Genomic DNA, 19,813 nt, shown 5'->3' on the forward strand with positions numbered 1-19,813 from the left:
TCAAGCTTGAGGAGGCTAATTTGCATATTCCAGGTGCCTTCTGGGAAAGCGAAGAGTCTCCCTAAGCTAGAAGATCGTTGGGTACAGCCGGGACCAGCTGCTTGGAAAGAATCACCAAACCAGGGATTCAAGCTTGATGAGGCTAATTTGCATATTCCAGGTGCCTTCTGGGAAAGCGAAGAGTCTCCCTAAGCTAGAAGATCGTTGGGTACAGCCGGGACCAGCTGCTTGGAAAGAATCACCTTTGCCTGTAGGACATTATTGCAAGAGAGCTTGGCTGAGTAGATTACACAAGAAGGAAAACACACAGCAAGTCAGCAGGATCTAGGAGCAACATGGCAGATGTGACAACCTACATGGTGAGCTGCAGCATGTGCTACATGTTCACAGATCGACCAGAAGAAGAATTAAATTTCACCTGTCAGAAGTGCAGACTAGTGGCCCTTTTAGAAGAAAAGGTGCGGGGTCTGGAAGAAAGAATAGCAACTTTGAAACTCATCAAAGAGAATGAAGACTTTCTAGACAGAACAGAAGCATCTCTACTGGTCACAGAAGGTGAAAAAAGTGTCAGAGAACCTCCAAAAGCAGATGAGTGGAAGCATGTGACCAAAAGAAGCAAGAAGACCATGGAGAAATCACCAACCACACAACTGAAGAACCGATATCAAATCTTTGTAGAGGATGAAGATGGCACACCTAAGGATGAAGCAATACCAGCAAGCAAAAAAGAAAAGGGCACACAGCAACAAGTGACAGCAAAAAGTACAGCCAAGAAGCAACGAAGAGTGGTGGTGGTGGGAGACTCACTACTGAGAGGCACAGAAGCAGCCATCTGCAGACCGGACATAACTGCAAGAGAAATATGCTGCCTTCCAGGTGCGATGATCAAGGATGTGACCGATAGGATACCAAAGCTCTTCAACTCCAAGGACGTCCACCCATTTCTTCTGATACATGTTGGCACCAATGACACGGCAAGGAAGGACCTACCGACAATCTGCAAAGACTTTGAAGAGTTGGGGAAGAAAGTAAAGGAACTGGATGCACAGGTAGTTTTTTCTTCTATCCTTCCAGTAGACGGGCATGGCACCAGGAGATGGAACAGGATCCTTGATGCAAACAACTGGCTAAGACGATGGTGCAGACAACAAGGATTCGGATTCCTGGACCACGGTGTGAATTACTTGTACGATGGACTCCTCGCCAGAGACGGACTACACCTCAACAAACCTGGGAAACACACATTCGCCAGAAGACTCGCTACACTCATCAGGAGGGCGTTAAACTAGAAGAAGAGGGGACGGGAAGAAAAACATTAGACTTGAACAAAGAAGATCCAGGAAAACATACTCAGAAGGGAGGTAAGAACATTTCTAAAACAATCCACAGCGAGGAGATTGGAACAAAACAAAATCCTCTAAACTGCATGCTTGCAAACGCCAGAAGCCTGACAAACAAGATGGAAGAACTAGAAGCAGAAATATCTACAGGTAACTTTGACATAGTGGGAATAACCGAGACATGGTTAGATGAAAGCTATGACTGGGCAGTTAACTTACAGGGTTACAGTCTGTTTAGAAAGGATCGTAAAAATCGGAGAGGAGGAGGGGTTTGTCTCTATGTAAAGTCTTGTCTAAAGTCCACTTTAAGGGAGAATATTAGCGAAGGAAATGAGGATGTCGAGTCCATATGGGTCGAAATTCATGGAGGGAAAAATGGTAACAAAATTCTCATTGGGGTCTGTTACAAACCCCCAAATATAACAGAAACCATGGAAAGTCTACTTCTAAAGCAGGTAGATGAAGCTGCAACCCATAATGAGGTCCTGGTTATGGGGGACTTTAACTACCCGGATATTAACTGGGAAACAGAAACCTGTGAAACCCATAAAGGCAACAGGTTTCTGCTAATAACCAAGAAAAATTATCTTTCACAATTGGTGCAGAATCCAACCAGAGGAGCAGCACTTTTAGACCTAATACTATCTAATAGACCTGACAGAATAACAAATCTGCAGGTGGTCGGGCATCTAGGAAATAGCGACCACAATATTGTACAGTTTCACCTGTCTTTCACTAGGGGGACTTGTCAGGGAGTCACAAAAACACTGAACTTTAGGAAGGCAAAGTTTGACCAGCTTAGAGATGCCCTTAATCTGGTAGACTGGGACAATATCCTCAGAAATAAGAATACAGATAATAAATGGGAAATGTTTAAGAACATCCTAAATAGGCAGTGTAAGCGGTTTATACCTTGTGGGAATAAAAGGACTAGAAATAGGAAAAACCCAATGTGGCTAAACAAAGAAGTAAGACAGGCAATTAACAGTAAAAAGAAAGCATTTGCACTACTAAAGCAGGATGGCACCATTGAAGCTCTAAAAAACTATAGGGAGAAAAATACTTTATCTAAAAAACTAATTAAAGCTGCCAAAAAGGAAACAGAGAAGCACATTGCTAAGGAGAGTAAAACTAATCCCAAACTGTTCTTCAACTATATCAATAGTAAAAGAATAAAAACTGAAAATGTAGGCCCCTTAAAAAATAGTGAGGAAAGAATGGTTGTAGATGACGAGGAAAAAGCTAACATATTAAACACCTTCTTCTCCACGGTATTCACGGTGGAAAATGAAATGCTAGGTGAAATCCCAAGAAACAATGAAAACCCTATATTAAGGGTCACCAATCTAACCCAAGAAGAGGTGCGAAACCGGCTAAATAAGATTAAAATAGATAAATCTCCGGGTCCGGATGGCATACACCCACGAGTACTAAGAGAACTAAGTAATGTAATAGATAAACCATTATTTCTTATTTTTAGGGACTCTATAGCGACAGGGTCTGTTCCGCAGGATTGGCGCATAGCAAATGTGGTGCCAATATTCAAAAAGGGCTCTAAAAGTGAACCTGGAAATTATAGGCCAGTAAGTCTAACCTCTATTGTTGGTAAAATATTTGAAGGGTTTCTGAGGGATGTTATTCTGGATTATCTCAATGAGAATAACTGTTTAACTCCATATCAGCATGGGTTTATGAGAAATCGCTCCTGTCAAACCAATCTAATCAGTTTTTATGAAGAGGTAAGCTATAGGCTGGACCATGGTGAGTTATTGGATGTGGTATATCTCGATTTTTCCAAAGCGTTTGATACCGTGCCGCACAAGAGGTTGGTACACAAAATGAGAATGCTTGGTCTGGGGGAAATTGTGTGTAAATGGGTTAGTAACTGGCTTAGTGATAGAAAGCAGAGGGTGGTTATAAATGGTATTGTCTCTAACTGGGTCGCTGTGACCAGTGGGGTACCGCAGGGGTCAGTATTGGGACCTGTTCTCTTCAACATATTCATTAATGATCTGGTAGAAGGTTTACACAGTAAAATATCGATATTTGCAGATGATACAAAACTATGTAAAGCAGTTAATACAAGAGAAGATAGTATTCTGCTACAGATGGATCTGGATAAGTTGGAAACTTGGGCTGAAAGGTGGCAGATGAGGTTTAACAATGATAAATGTAAGGTTATACACATGGGAAGAAGGAATCAATGTCACCATTACACACTGAATGGGAAACCACTGGGTAAATCTGACAGGGAGAAGGACTTGGGGATCCTAGTTAATGATAAACTTACCTGGAGCAGCCAGTGCCAGGCAGCAGCTGCCAAGGCAAACAGGATCATGGGGTGCATTAAAAGAGGTCTGGATACACATGATGAGAGCATTATACTGCCTCTGTACAAATCCCTAGTTAGACCGCACATGGAGTACTGTGTCCAGTTTTGGGCACCGGTGCTCAGGAAGGATATAATGGAACTAGAGAGAGTACAAAGGAGGGCAACAAAATTAATAAAGGGGATGGGAGAACTACAATACCCAGATAGATTAGCGAAATTAGGATTATTTAGTCTAGAAAAAAGACGACTGAGGGGCGATCTAATAACCATGTATAAGTATATAAGGGGACAATACAAATATCTTGCTGAGGATCTGTTTATACCAAGGAAGGTGACGGGCATAAGGGGGCATTCTTTGCGTCTGGAGGAGAGAAGGTTTTTCCACCAACATAGAAGAGGATTCTTTACTGTTAGGGCAGTGAGAATCTGGAATTGCTTGCCTGAGGAGGTGGTGATGGCGAACTCAGTCGAGGGGTTCAAGAGAGGCCTGGATGTCTTCCTGGAGCAGAACAATATTGTATCATACAATTAGGTTCTGTAGAAGGACGTAGATCTGGGGATTTATTATGATGGAATATAGGCTGAACTGGATGGACAAATGTCTTTTTTCGGCCTTACTAACTATGTTACTATGTTACTATGTTACCTCATTCTTTGCATATAAGCTGCGGCCACCGCTATTAGGGGCTTATCTGCAGCATTCTGAAATACTGTAGCTAAGCCCCCGATTTGGCCACTCCATATATGCTATCTGAAGGTTTTTTTCTTTACTTCAACCTAATGATGGTCTGTTTCTCTTCCATTGAGAGCTTTGACCGCATGTTGTGGGTTCATAGTAACACCTACCAAATGCAAATGCCACACCTGTAATTAGCTCCAGACCTTTTACCTGCTCAATTCACGATGAATTAATGAGAACAGTGTTGACGTTCCTAAAGGAGAAAAATGTGGCGCTATCTAAGCGTAGTGAGACATAATCAATTGAGTGGGTGAGTATCTATAGGAATTTTCTCACCTGATACTGTTGTGCAAACTGAGCCACAACTCCAGCTTGAAGTATGGATGTATTTGCAAGAGACTGCTGCCGACCTGGTAGGAGGGATTGGACCCTGACAAGAAAATCCCACAAAGTAGATGCCAGACAGGAGGACCAGAGAATGGCGCTATTTTTGCCACCAAGAGAAATCAAGGTGCAGAAATTTCAGGTTGCTTGCAGGTAAAAAATGTTTTTATTCAAACTGATAAAAACTATATACACAACGTGTTTTGGCTGTTTGCAGCCTTCTCCAGGTGTATGGAGAAAATGAATTTGAGCCTTCTTATATAACCCTTTCCCAGTGTGAGAGAGGGCAGGGAGATTAATTAAATTTCCATATGAAAACTAAAATGTATCCCAATAAATGAAATTCTATCCTTCTAAAAAGAGGGAGGAGAATTTTTTTTTTTTTTAAAAAACAACTTGTTTTGAACAACACTTGAGGGAAAATTTTGAATATTTGTTTTTTTTCCTCCCTTCTCTCGATAGATAAGAGAATAAAGAATGGGAGAAAATACATATCTATATCTAAAAAATGTTTTACCTACAAGCAACCTGAAATTTCTGCACCTTGACTTCTCTTGGTGGCAAAGACAGCGCCATTCCCTGGTCCTGCTGTCTGTTATCGATGGATTAATGAGGGAATTGCCAATGCAGCCTATAAAAGAACTTTTGAGATAATTGTCCAATTACCTTTGGTCCCTTTCAAAAAGAGGCAGATACATATTAAAGAGCTGTAATTCCTAAACTTGGATGTTAATACCCTTAAATTAAAGCTGAGAGTCTGCACTTGTTATTGATTATCCCTCTATCGTGAATATATTTTGGTAAATCGCTAAGATGCCAAAACTTATGTCACTGTCCAAATATTTCTGGACCTAACTGTACATACCAATTAGCGGAGTCCAACAGGGCAGAAAGAGATAAATGTGTATCTTTATAAATTAAACGACTTTTTAACCTGGAGTTGAAGTGAAGCAGAGTAGGATGGTACTCCCAGTCCAGTTTAAAATAAATATATTTGGACAAAGCAGGTAAGTAATATAAGTTGTCCACACACATAAAATAAATAAAGGTTGGGAGACAGCCTTTATTAGACACTACAGACAAAAGTTTATACACAATAGATAGCTGTCGGATGAACAATTGTTGGACAGTCAGCTAAGGGTATGTTCAAAAGGGGCATTTTTGCTGAGTTTTGGATGAGAACAAAACACAGCGTTTTACATTACCATCAACGTGAATGAGATTTCTGAAATCTTATGCACATACTCCTTACCGTATTTTGTGGATTATAAGACGCACCCCAAATTTTGAAGAGAAAAATAGGAAAAAACTTTTTTAATAAAATAGTGTTGCTTCTTACAATCCATGCGTCTTATTGATTACCGGGGGTGGTGGCTGCGGTGAAGCGGGGTCCCAGGGTCTCTGCTGCAGGAGGCAAGAGTGGAGAATTGCTGCAGGCCGCAGGCTGGGATGAGGGGGTGTTCCGATGTGTGGCGCGCCGCTGCGGGTGTTCCGTGCTGCGGGGTCTCTGCCGACATTTTGTGAAAGCCCAGAGCCCCCCACAGTTACATGGTTTCTTATGCGGTGGACTCTGGGAAAATGGCTGCCGGGGGCAGCGCATGCGCAGATGGAGATCTCGGCACCAAGATCTCGGGAGATAAGATCTCAGTGCTGAGTGCGTCTTATAATGCGAAAAATACGGTATTTTTAATTGCAAATTTGAACAATCAAAGCGGTCTTTTTTAAAAATCTGCAGCATCTTTCGGAGTTTTTGCAGCGTTTTCATCCACTCTAATGAATTGCAAGTAAAAATGCATTAAAAACAGCAAGTATGCCCTAAGTCTCCTATACAAGAGCCCTCGACTCGGCCGACCACTCCTGTATTCTCTATTAGAGAGCCGCTGCCAGATTCTGGAGAATAAGACGATCAGCAGTCTAAAATCATACATGCCGGATCCTTCACATCTGTAAGATCTATTTTTGTGGTGAACAACTGCTGAATTCATATATGGGAAACAAAAAGCACTATTCTGCCTGAAGTCCTTTTTTATTTTATGTTACAAGCTGAAATATCACTCTACATTTGTTGTGTTGGCTATTAAAGTCAGGCCCCTTTCCTCATTTTGTATTTCCTGTGGGGCCCCTTTGTTTTATCGCGACAATAGCTGTGACTACCATTGTTAATGCCATTCTTCATAGGTTAAATGCAACAATCCTTTATCCAAAAACAAAAAAAAGGAACAAGACCTGGACTTACAGCTTTGTAGGTCCTCTTCTGGCCTGCGTGCTTCCTGATCTGTTCTCCATTAGGGCCTGTTTCCACATGCATTGAATAAATAATGTCAAAGAAATCTTCCACAACGGCCACTCTTCTCAGCGACAACTTTTCCTCAATGCCCATGCCATCCTAAGACAGAAAAAGAAAAGTAGGATCAGCAGGAGGAAGATGTATGCTTATAAGGTACAAGGAAACTAATAGTACACTTCAATGTAATCCAGTGCTATTGACTGTACAGAGAGTAGATAGAAAACCACATATATATTATGTCTGTGAGTCTTATAGCGTAGACGAAACTGTGCAGAGGAGCAAAAAGAATATGGATCTTTAGTGTTTGATGATCTTTATACTTTGCTCTGTTTGATGTATGTTACTATTCCACTATGGAGAATACACAGAGCTAAAGCCTGACAATATCTACATGATCGGGGTCCTTCCAAAGTGTGTAAATGGCTATACAAACATTTTACTGTGGAATGTAAAAACCTTAATTATGCTATCCTACAAACATGCACCCATGAACATGTCCCTGTGAACATGAGCCTGTGAACATGCACCTACAACATACACCTACGAACATTGATCTACGAACATGCACCTATAAACATGCGCCTGTGAACATGCACCTACAACATACACCTACGAACATTGATCTACGAACATGCACCTATAAACATGCGCCTGTGAACATGCACCTACAACATACACCTACGAACATGCACCTATAAAGATGTAACTATGAATATGCCCCGTGAACATGCATCTACAAACATGCACCTGTGAACATCTACGAACATGCACCCCTGAACATGCCCCTCTAAATATGTACCTACGAACATGCACCTATAAGGATGTAACTACGAACATGCAGCTACGAACAGGCACCTGTGAACATGCACCTACAGTATAATGAACATAGTGATCATTGTCAGCATCATTAGATCATAAATCAAGTGTTAATGAAATTAGAGAATAGAGGGATATGAATTATATTGGGGTAAAGCTGTTATCATACCTCAAGTATATACAAAGTATCCTGATACTATGAATGTATATTATAGCCCTATATGATAGACCTTAAAAACAAGCATTTAAAGGCACATGCTTCAGGTAAAGGTGTTTTTGCTAATTTTCGCCAGATCCTTTATACCAGAGCTGCCCACTGATGGCCTTAACTCAGTAGTATACAAAAGCACCATTCATCTAAAGTTGATCTAAATGATTGATAATATCCAAAATTAGATTTGTCAAGTGGCACACTGCAATTGTCTGGAAGGAAGTCGGCCATATTTTGAATTTTTGCTTGATAGTCCAATGTCTGAGAAATTACTTTTTTCAGAACAATTCCAAGAAAGATTTGTTGCTCGCTTGGTGTGGTTGAACTTGTATGGCCTCTCTGATTGGCCGATATAGACTAAATGTGTATGGCTACATTGCTTGAAGATCGTTACCAGGCCATTGTTTAATGACTGTTCAACTATCAACCTACTATCTGATGTGTGTGGTCATCATGAAGGCATATAGTATACATTAATTTCTTTTTACAGGTAGGCAATTTGTTGTGCCATTTAATATTAATTGTATTATCTACCAATTAATTGTGAACAAGACTTTTCTAAATATTATTTGCGATGTAAGAGCACTATGACAAGTTTCAATTGAAACTGGATTTTCTTATGACAGCATACGTTATGACTATGATGCAAAGTGTGGTATAACAAAATATCTGCCCACATTGTTTTTCCATCAAGTTATAATGTTCATATGTCCATGGTATGCTGAGAAGTCTAACAAAACTAGGTTAACATACACATCTGTGCTAGCAAAATAACTCGATTTAATCAATGAAATAACATCATTTTCTTTTGATGGTTTTATTAGGTAATTTCCTTTCTGTTTCTCCCATTGCCTGAGGAATTATTAAGTTAAGTAGTCTTTTGACCTTTTTATTGAAAGTGATTTGTGGATACTGTAGTGTATGTAATGTATGTATAATCTGTAGATAATAGCTTATATAACTATATCCACATTTCTAGAACTTGCAGAATAACCTGATTTTTTTTTTATATAAAAATGTTTTCATCTAAAATTTGATTGAAGTCACAAACAAAATGTAATCTATTACTCCTGTCCAAAGGCTCCTATTATATACTTTGGCATACATTTTGTTGCGAAGGCTAATAATGTTTGATTTCCAGAACACAACCTTAAATTGGTATTGTTACAGTGCTTCCCATAAACCTTACAATTCTATTTCCCCTCTTGCCGATTACATTTACATTACTTAATCATCCTGATGTAAAATTAGGTTAACGAAAGGAGGCTGAAGTCTAAGCCTAGCATAATATCATTCTGTGGAATACAGTAGTTAAGTTTATGGCAGCGTAAAGTCTGTGAATGGACCTAACAAAGGTGTTGAGGAAGAGGAGTATGTAAGCTTTATCAACATACACTTTAAACAGTTTGCTCGCTGCCCTAGTCCGGTATCTACATACACTGGCCAAGGCAGAGTGACTCTTATACTCCAGGGCCAACCAAAGCCCAACGGTATATGCCCTACTAACCCCAATTAGCTTTTCCCCTATGTAGATGACCAGCATAACCAAGTATGGGTGTTACCCACTTATTTTAGGCCTACACTGCAAAAGTCATACACTGCCTTAATAAAATTACAGGATTCCACTGATGCAACCTTAAAGGTGATGTCGTACCTTCTATCTTCAGAAGAACATACGACTTCCTGCTTGATGTTGGACCTGGCATTGCTAATGATTGACCAGAGGCATAATTGAGCCACTGGTCAAAACTGTGCACTCTACTATGCTGCAATCATTGGCAGCTTTACATCTGTGTCACCGGAGGAGTCCGGGGACCTGGATCCAGGGATCTGGGTAGCTGCAGAGCAGGAGGAGTCCGGGGACCTGGATCCAGGGATCTGGGTAGCTGCAGAGCAGTGCTTGTAAGCTCTATAGCTCTAGTGCGCCCCGTACGAGATGACCAGCCACCTGTGAGAGACTGCAGCAGTTGCCGATATTCTAAGCACTAAACTATAGAATTAAAAATTGGGTGAGAGTATGTGCACACGCTGCGGATTTCCAATTTTTGCGGTGCAGAAACGCTGCAGATCCGCAAGTGATTTACAGTACAATGTAAATCAATGGTAAAAAAAAAAAAGCTGTGCTAATGGTGCGGAAAATTCAGTGCGGAAATGCTGCGGATTAAAAGAAGTAGTATGTTACTTGTTTTTTGCGGATCTGCAGCATTTTTGTACCCATTTCATTATAGAAATCCGCAAGGGTAAAAAACGCAGTAAATCTGCAAAAAATCTGCACAAAATCTGCAACAAAACCGCACAAAATCCGCACAAAAAAACACGTCAAATCCGAACCTGCGTTTTCAGCCAAGAGATGCAGAATCCGCACCAGAAATTCCTAAGCCTAATCGGCTACGTGTGCACCAAGCCTAAATTGCAAAGCTTTTTTTTTTACAAGCATTTTGCAACTTAACCATTTAAGCAAATGAGGCAACACCTTTAATTCTTCTCAACAGAAAAAAAAAATAGAAACATTAAAGTTTAGCTTCTCCCTCTTCCATAGATTTCTATGGGCAGCAACTGTAACCCAATCACTTTGTGAAGATGAAAGTCACTCTTTTCTTCCTACTGTTCACCAATTTATCATTCCATTCACAGAGAGTCATGGGCGCAGGGAAATGAGAAGAAACTGACCGATAAGTGGAGAAAGAGGCAATTCTTTATATTAAAATATTTCGCAAAGTTTTCTTACACTACTGATTTATGGAAAGCTCTTTTTAATTGTCGATACACTTTCATTAGGAAAGGAGACTAAGATGCTGATATTGCATCTTACCTAGGTGAGAATAAAAAGATTGGGCATGTTGAAATTCAACCTGCCCAAATGCTCTTTTTTCCTGACATCTGCTAGTGGTGAATATCAAGACTGAAACCCCCATACAAATAAATTCTGCAACTTGAACCAGAGCTTTAATTTAGTTTCTCTCAATGATCTGGTTTAAAAGCTACTAGGGATAGAACTTAACCGAAGGATTGTAGAAATTACTGATTTGTAATGAATATACATACAATATATTCACTGTGATATCCAGGAGTTTCACTGCTTGCGCAAACCTAAGATATCCAAGCGATGGTACTATAAAGGTACTTGCATAACAAAACTTCCATGTGTAGATTACTATGTAATTTTACATAAGTCTATTAATATGAAATGATCTTTTATCATGAAAATATCTAAATAAAAGATAGCAGTAAATTAAACCTCTCCATGGACTTCTATGGGCAGAAGCTGTAACGTGATCTCTCAGTGAAGCTGAAAGTCAATCTCATCTCTGACTCCTATGTACTGATTTTATCAGTGAATTGAGAGTGGATCATTGGTGCCGGGGATAGAGAAAAGTGCGTGATAATAGGAGAACAAGGTATTTTTCTGTAACAAGATATACCTTGTAACTAGGTCCACACTAGGCTATGGGCAAAGACCAAGCTCCCTGTCCACCTACAAGTTATACCTACACCACACAACAGTCCTTCAATGATATTACATGTTTATCTTCTTATATGGATATACATACTACATAATAAAAAAAAAAACAAACAACCTAGACAAGACGAAGTAGCTTGGCTTACTCTTTACGCAATGTCCATCCAGCCCAGATCCCGGGAGAGGATCACTGCGCCATAGTAACAATGTGTAAGTTGCTGATGTTGCTATGGCAATCTGTTTCTTTCATGGAACACTGATGTGAAGGACACCATAGGCTCAAACAGACCAGAGCATCTTCCCTTTGCATATGTGATATGCATATGTAATATAAAAAGTGAAAATTAAAAGTCCATATTGTGTATATTTTGTGAAGGGTCCACAAAATGTAGCAACACAGACTGATTTTCTTGTCTTGTGATCGTCACAGTATTCGGAAAAAGTTTCCCTACCATAAATGTATGATATAGACATAGAGCATGGGAGCCAATATCAGCATGATATGTGCAGGAAGTATAGAATAAATTCCGGATACACAGCGGATGTAGTTTTTCTAAATGCAGTCAGTTTTGGGAAAGTGTTTTAAAACATATACTACAATTAGTTGCAAATATCTATATACTAAATACTGAATCAAAAGATTTCCAGCAGACAGCCAGAGTCTGCCAGAGAGCATTTCCTACGTAATGGTTTATAGAGGAGGTTCAAGGGTTTCCAAGCAGAAACTGTTGCAGATTTCAGCTTTCAGCAGGACAATCCGCATTCAGACACTGTGAATTGTTTCACTTGGGACACACATCATTCATTATCATGGAAGATACAAGACACAAACAAAACTAAAAGGTCATCAGTACAATTAAGACAGGAACTACATGCACATAAACCATTACCGTTAACACAGAGCCAAATTCTGTCTACTTAACAAAGTCCCTCCAAGATAGGCTACCGTGGTGGCCACGGGCGGACATACCATTGGGACAAGCTGTGTAGCCACAAAGGGATCCAAAAGGTGAGGAGGGCCCACTGTTACCTCCAAGGCAGGTGTAATTGTGCATTATGATGAACTATTGACTTCAAAGGGCCCATATAATATTCTTGCACAGGGGCCCTCTTTTTTTCCCTTTCCTTTATGACAGTCATAAACCTTAAATAGCCTACAGAAGGAGGAGAAACTGATAGCTAGAGATGAGCGAACTGTAAAGTTTGGTGTTTGTACCGGTGCTTAAATCTGAACATGGACTTCTTCTTCTGGAAGTCTGTTTTACAGTTTGGGGAGGAGTGGGAGCTCCAAAGTTTGGATTCCCATTGATTTCTGTGGGGTTCAGGTTAAAGTTAGGGTACAGTTCTGGTACCCGAAATGAAAGTTTGGAATAAAGTTTGGTCAAACCACAGAACTGTACATCCCTACTGATATCTAGGTCAGCCTGGGACATTAAAGAACAGGAGAACTGTCTAGTAGGGTTAGGCTCTGACACACAAGTGAGCTCCAAAAGTCAAGCAGAAGACAAGTCCATTAATAACTGCAGTGCCAACCCTTATGTAACACTGATTTGACACACAACAGAATATAGAAATAACTCACATAAAAGGATGACGGACAGTTAGGAGACGTATGGATAGAAGTCATTCTTTATTTTAGATGAAGTGACCCATTTCTTCCACAATCAATCATGTGATGTTGAGATGCCTGATACATCCCAGCGTCATCAACGTATCAGCAGAAGATTTTGTGATATTGAATTCTGAGAAGTTTGGGCCATTATGGTGTTAGATAAGACTCATGGGATCACCAATACGCCTACATGGAAGTGATGATAAACAGATGAGCAGACGTGATGTGGATTTCCCACCTTCTAAAACAACCTGTTTGCTTTTTTTTTCTTCTTAAACCAGAACAAAATGTTCTTCCTGTGGCATCGTTCAAAGAAGAACTTAGATCAATTCAATGTGTTCATCCTGGGAGATAATCTACAAATAACAAGACAATGTTTGTCTTCAAAGAAGCGATTCTGTAGAATTTGTGCAATCGCATTTATTTGCAGATGGTGTATGGACAAACACGGTGAATAATCGGGGTGACAATCTATGACAGCGCCAGAAAGCTTTCAATCAGATAACTAAAGTGCACGTTGCTGACCTGTGCAGCAGTGTACCTGACATTAAGCAAGGCGCTGTGTCTTTATTTCATTCTTTCCGGGACGCAGTTGTCACAGAAAAGCCTTTGCTGCAGTGAGCTCTTCCACATCACACACATTATGCGCAAATAAGAAAAAAATAATAAATTCACTAAATTAAATTACAGCAGAAAATATTGTGTTATGTGTAACAGTATGGGGAATTTCCATCTAGTGGAGGCTACTGGTACTGCAGTCGTAATAAAGCAGGAATGAGAAAATGGCACAGAGCTTATTATTACTCCCAGCGCTATATTAGGCTTTTCAAGCAGCTTGCGAAAATCCTGGAATTTTATATAACAGTGAACAGGACAGCCATAAGGTCGCCCGTATTAGCCATAGTACATGCAAACCATTTAACACCATATTTAGTCTCCAGGACAAATATGTGGGCGCCCACAGCTTTCTACCAGGAACAGTTTATAAATGGTATTAAAGGGAACCTGTCACCCCCAAAATCGATGGTGAGGTAAGCCCACCGTCATCAGGGGCTTATCTACAGCATTCTGTAATGCTGTAGATAAGCCGCCGATGTTACCTGAAAGAGGAGAAAAAGAGGTTAGATTTTACTCACCCAGGGGCGGTCCCGCTCCGATGGGTGTCTCAGGTCCGGTACAGCGCCTCCCATCTTCATTCCTTGACGTCCTCTTCTGGTCTTCACGCCGCGGCTCCGGCGCAGGCGTACTTTGTCTGCCCTGTTGAGGGCAGAGGAAAGTACTGCAATGCGCAGGCGCCGGAAAGGTCAGAGAGGCCCAGCGCCTGCGCACTGCAGTACTTTGCTCTGCCCTCAACAGGGCAGACAAAGTACGCCTGCGCCGGAGCCGCGGCGTGAAGACCAGAAGAGGACGTCATGGAATGAAGATAGGAGACGCCGGAGCGGACCTGAGACACCCATTCGACCGGACCGCAGCGGGACCGCCCCTGGGTGAGTATAATCTAACCTCTTTTTCTCCTCTTTCAGGTTACATCGCGGGCTTATCTACAGCATTACAGAATGCTGTAGATAAGCCCCTGATGACGGTGAGCTTACCTCACCATCGATTTTGGGGGTGACAGGTTCCCTTTAAAGCATCTGGATCCTGGATGTCTAGAAACTGATTGCTAGCAGATCCTTAAAGAATCATTTCACAAATGCTTCTATGATACTGCTATTTCACTAAGATTGGATAGTTAGAAAAGCTTGTACTTTTCATGCTGTAAGTTTGAAAGCAGTTCAAGGAGAAAATCAAAATTAACATATTGTTATAATATATCATGTGTGATACATTGTAAGTTTTTTTTATTCCCTAAATGAGCATCCGAAACGGCTAAGTTAAAGAGGTTGTCCACTACAACGTGTAGTGGGCAGATCGATATAAACCTTGGAAATAAGGCTTTCTTCAAATACCTTGCATTTCCAAATGTGCCTGTGAGTGGCGCTATCACTGTCTGCTGATCCCCATCATGTGACCCCCGGCTGCAGCTGCCTCTGATGTCCGGCGATGTCACATCAACTTGCGGAATTGGGAGCTGATCCGGCGTCACCAAGGTGGGACCCAGTGTCCTGAGTGACTAGGCTGTGGGAGGAATTTTACCACATGTCATAGCCCAGCATCACGCGCGCTCTCTCCTGCACTGCTTTTGTTAACAGAGCACAGCAAGCCCACGAGATGTTGGGCTGTGACGTGCGGTTTCACTCCTCCCACAGCTCAGGCCCTCAGGAAGACTGGGTCCCACCTCGGTAATGCCGGATCAGATTCCAATTCCGGACAATGATGTGACATGATGGGGATGAGCGGACAGTGATAGCGCCACTCACAGGCACATTTAGACACGCAAGGAAATTTGAAGAAAGCGTTCTTGCCAAGGTTTATATCAATCTGCCCACTGCACGTTGTAGTGGGCAACCTCTAATATTTTGACAGCCATGTTCTCCAATTCTTAGGCCACCGACTCAGCACCTAAACCCTCATCAACTAGGCCAATATTTCATAACCTATGCATGTGAATAGGGATCATCTGTTTATAGATCTGCAGATCAAACTGTAAATCTGCGGCGGAAATCTAAGCGTCAACCTTAATTTCTGTGGCAGATTGTGTCTGTTTTTCAGACTTCTGAAGTGTCTGCAAGGGACAAAGAGATATCGATCCGGCAGGTCATACATAATAGTCCTAATATTTCAAATGCTAAAATTCCATAGCTAAGAAGATTTGTAACTCAACAAATTACCGTATGTGCAGACAGGGTAGAAAATATCCGGATGAACAACCATTCTATCTATTGGGAACACGAATTGTGGAAAACACTACAATACATTTATGCATTACAGTACGGAAACGGAAGCTATCAGAAAATGATCTATTGTTAAAATCAGGTTTATGTGTTACAAGCACTTTTAAAAAACATTTTTTTCATATCATGATCTTTATTTAAAAAATTTATGTTATTAATCTTCCAATGTTCACACTGGCTACTGTGGCTTTCTTAGACTCACACTTCATATCTATCTTTCCAGGAAAAGTTCACAGGAGTTTTCTTATCAGTAGAGACAGGACTACAGTGACAGATAACGCCTCTATACACAGCTGATAACACAGGATCCACTGATCACAGTACGTGATGTCACAGCTCACCTGCTCCTCATACTCATTTCATTTTTTCAGTCCCTTTTGGGTTCATGATTCAATTAATGTTATTTAACCCTGCTGTTCTGTTCGGTCTGGGGAGACCTATTTTGAACTTTGGTATTTTTTGGGGTGTTCAAGATGCGGTTCTGAAACTTGTGGTTGATTGACTTAAATGAGGATGGGTCGGTCGGCCACGGGTTTCAGAGCCGCATCTTGAATATTTTAAAGAATATTGAAGTTCAAAGTCGGTCATTTTTGACCAACAGAACAGCAGGGTTAAGTTTACCGGAATATGTCTCCTCTTGGTTAGACAATTTTTCAATTTCATTATATTCTAATAATTCAGTTCACACCCACCAACTGGTGTAGAACTGATCAATCTGCTAAGTAATGTCACTGACATTTCCATCAGCCCGCTAAAAGTACTATATTCTCACAATAGCACTAAGTGATCCTATTACATGGTACAGGATTAGCTGATCTAATTGTCTTCACTATTTAGGGATACAGCGACTATTAAGGAGCCCTCAGAACACTTATGTGTTATTAATTCAAGGGTCTCTTTTCATAATGTGGCCTGCGGACCACTATTTTTGTATGTGAGCACCAACAACAGACAATTGCCTTTAACATACTGTATATAACCAGCTGCCTTCCCACCATGTTTCACCATTACTGGCTTCTTCAGGGGAATGAGGCTGCAATGGCAACTGTGTGGGACCCTTCAGCTTATATAAGGTAGGTTTGTGATGTCATGGAGGTCATCCAATGGATGGTATTGACACAATAGCCAATCCCAAAGCATTAGTGAAAACCATAGGAACATATCCAATAGGTAAACAAAGGTGTCAATCATTAGGTTTTAGCCTATAAATTTATCTTGATCAAAGAAGGACTCACCTAGCCAATTATGAGACTTTTCAGAGCAATCCCACCAATATCTATCCAATTGGAGCATCTGGGGCCATCAAGGGACCATTCGGAATCCCTTTCCAGGTCATATACTCCAGGTAGAGTGGGATTCAAGACCTTAAGATCATATGTCAGACACCTGCGCTTGCGCATTAAATTACAGCAGTGGTAACAGAGGATAAGGACCTTAAGGTCACATGACCATCTTCTGCGTCTTGATCATAATGAGATATATTAGAAGGTCCTGTAATGTAAACAGGACTTACAGTATTTTAGAAGTCTTCCTATCCCTGAATAGTGAAGACAACTGGATCAGCAACTCCTGGGATCATTTACTGCTATTGTGAGAATATAGTACGGAAATGTCAGTGCCAATAGCTTAGCAGATCGATCAGTTCCACATCAGTTGGGTGTGAACTGAACTATTAGAATACAATAAAATTTAAAAATTGACCATCCAACAGGAGACGTATTCCGGTAGACGCAAATAACATTAATTGAATAATGAACCCAAAAGGAATTGGAAAAATGAAATGACAACATTAGCTTAGGACTAATAAGAAGTTTATATAGTGGCCAACACAGACACTGTGGTTTTAAATAGCACACAAATTTAAACTGGAAAAGAAAAGTTATATTTTAATAATTATTACAGAATCTTTAGTTAGAGTTTATTTGCCTAATAGCAATTTGTAAGTAAGGGATTTGACCATTGTGACTATGTACATGTGTTTTCTAAAACAAAAGGAAGTATGAGACTAAAAAAAAAACTAGTGGCCAGTGTGAAAATTGCAAGAATTCTATTTTTTATTAAAAAAAAAAAAAAATACCAACATTTGGAGAAAATTACATTTAACAAAAAAGCTGATTTAATCAATAGGTCATTTTCCGATGATAGCTTCCCTTTAAATGAAGAGCTAGTGAGTGCTCCTACAATAGTTGCTAGACAAAACTAGAAAGGACGGCATGCCTATGCTTTATTCTGCCTGGTTTAAATGGCTTTGAGCTTTGGGTGTAAAGTCAATTCTCTGATCTCTTGATCAGATGAACTGGAATTAGGGTTAGGGGGCCAGGAAGAAAATCCTTTACTGACCCATATATAATAATCCTTGCAGAATTGATAACTGCAGTGTTTCTGCTTGATACATGGGACAAAAGTTCACAGAAGCAGAACTGTATGGGGTACATACCAGAAAAAGATAGTAGTTATTGCACCATCTGTAAATATTAAAGTGAACATTCAGCTATCCTTACTATATATTTCACATGTACGATTTCAAGAAAATAAGCTACATACCGGAGCTCATTCCATTAGGTATTACGCTCCATTACTGATACAGCTTTTATCATAATAGTGTGACTTATATGGATCATTTAAGGAAAGTCATATGTAGGCTGCAGATTCTAAACTGAACAATTATCATGTTTTGACTTGGCTACTAAAAGCCCATAAGATCCTTCCAGGTTCTGACTGTTCAGAATTCCAGCCACAATAAAGCAAATATTGTAAAACAGAGCACAGATGTACACAAAGTGTAGGTGCCATGCTCCTGGGTTCGAACCCTTGAGCCTGTGTTTTGTGGTTGTCCTCTCTGTCTGCCACAGTGACACACCTTTTCTCCGGTTGTTTAGTTTCAGTTATTCAGGCTGCAATTTGTTTAGCATAACACAGGTGTTTTCATTTGTCTGTGATATCACCTTTTGGGTGCAGTTTCGTATTCTGTTCCCTGCAGGCATTTCCTGCTGGTTATAGTTTCCTGTGGATGTACAGCCATTCTTCTATAGATTAAAGCTAGTCGGTGAAATTCTAGCTAGGGTTTTCCTCCTTGCTGTTTTTGTTCTTTATTCTGCACCTTACCTTGTTTCTTTTTAGGAAGTAGGCAGCATATTTTCTAACAGTACGTATTGTGTACTTTATTTTGTATTTCATGGTCTATTTTACTCACTCTGAGATCTTTCTCTTTTTTCAGCACACTTTACCTTTTGTAGGTAATTCACACTCTGCTCTGTCCTCCAGTCCTTTAGGAGGAATAAAATGCTCCTGACGGCCTTATAGGCAGCATAGGTCCGAGATGTCTTCTTCTAGGCGGTGGTTAAGGCGATCTCTGCTTACACAAGAACCACTATGGACTGCAGGGTCAGGATCTCTAGTCTGTAGGGACCGGCAGGGTCAGTTGCATTATTTAGATTTGCCTAATACCCAGGGAAACTACTCTAGCATAACAGTAGGGTTTAGTTAGGTATTTTCATAAATTGTGCTCCTGACACCTAGGCTACTCATTTCTTGGAGGACTTTTGAGAGATTGGTGGGGCCTTCAACACACAGACCATGACAGATTTGCAAGCAATTAAAGTGCCTGCAACATATTAAAAAAACTACTGAACATTTAGTTACTCTTTCATGTTTTCATGCAAAAACACCCCAATCTTCGTGCTATATATTTTAGCTGTAGAGAGGAAAGTCAAATGAGTAATACCAATGTACCTTAGCCAAGAACTTATAACTCTCCACAGTGGTGACAGCAAAGTATTCAACAATATTCTTCTTTTTTTTAGAAAAATATTTAGAATTGAGAGTCTTCAGTGGTTGATACCTTTTAATGGCTACCTG

At 40.4% G+C, this 19,813-nt stretch overlaps 1 protein-coding gene across 5 annotated transcripts in view; it reads right to left on the bottom strand.

The window, feature by feature from the left end:
* NOL4 (nucleolar protein 4) overlaps positions 1 to 19,813 on the bottom strand; it is a 456,659-nt gene that overhangs the window by 223,199 nt on the left and 213,647 nt on the right. For all 5 annotated transcript variants that reach the window (XM_069731269.1, XM_069731271.1, XM_069731270.1 and 2 more), the window contains exon 2: positions 6,972 to 7,121. In XM_069731269.1, coding sequence (XP_069587370.1) covers positions 6,972 to 7,121 — 150 coding nt within the window. The remainder of the gene's footprint in view (positions 1 to 6,971; positions 7,122 to 19,813) is intronic.

This window comes from Ranitomeya imitator, chromosome 6 (genome assembly GCF_032444005.1).
Source record: "Ranitomeya imitator isolate aRanImi1 chromosome 6, aRanImi1.pri, whole genome shotgun sequence".
Lineage (NCBI taxonomy): Eukaryota > Metazoa > Chordata > Amphibia > Anura > Dendrobatidae > Ranitomeya > Ranitomeya imitator.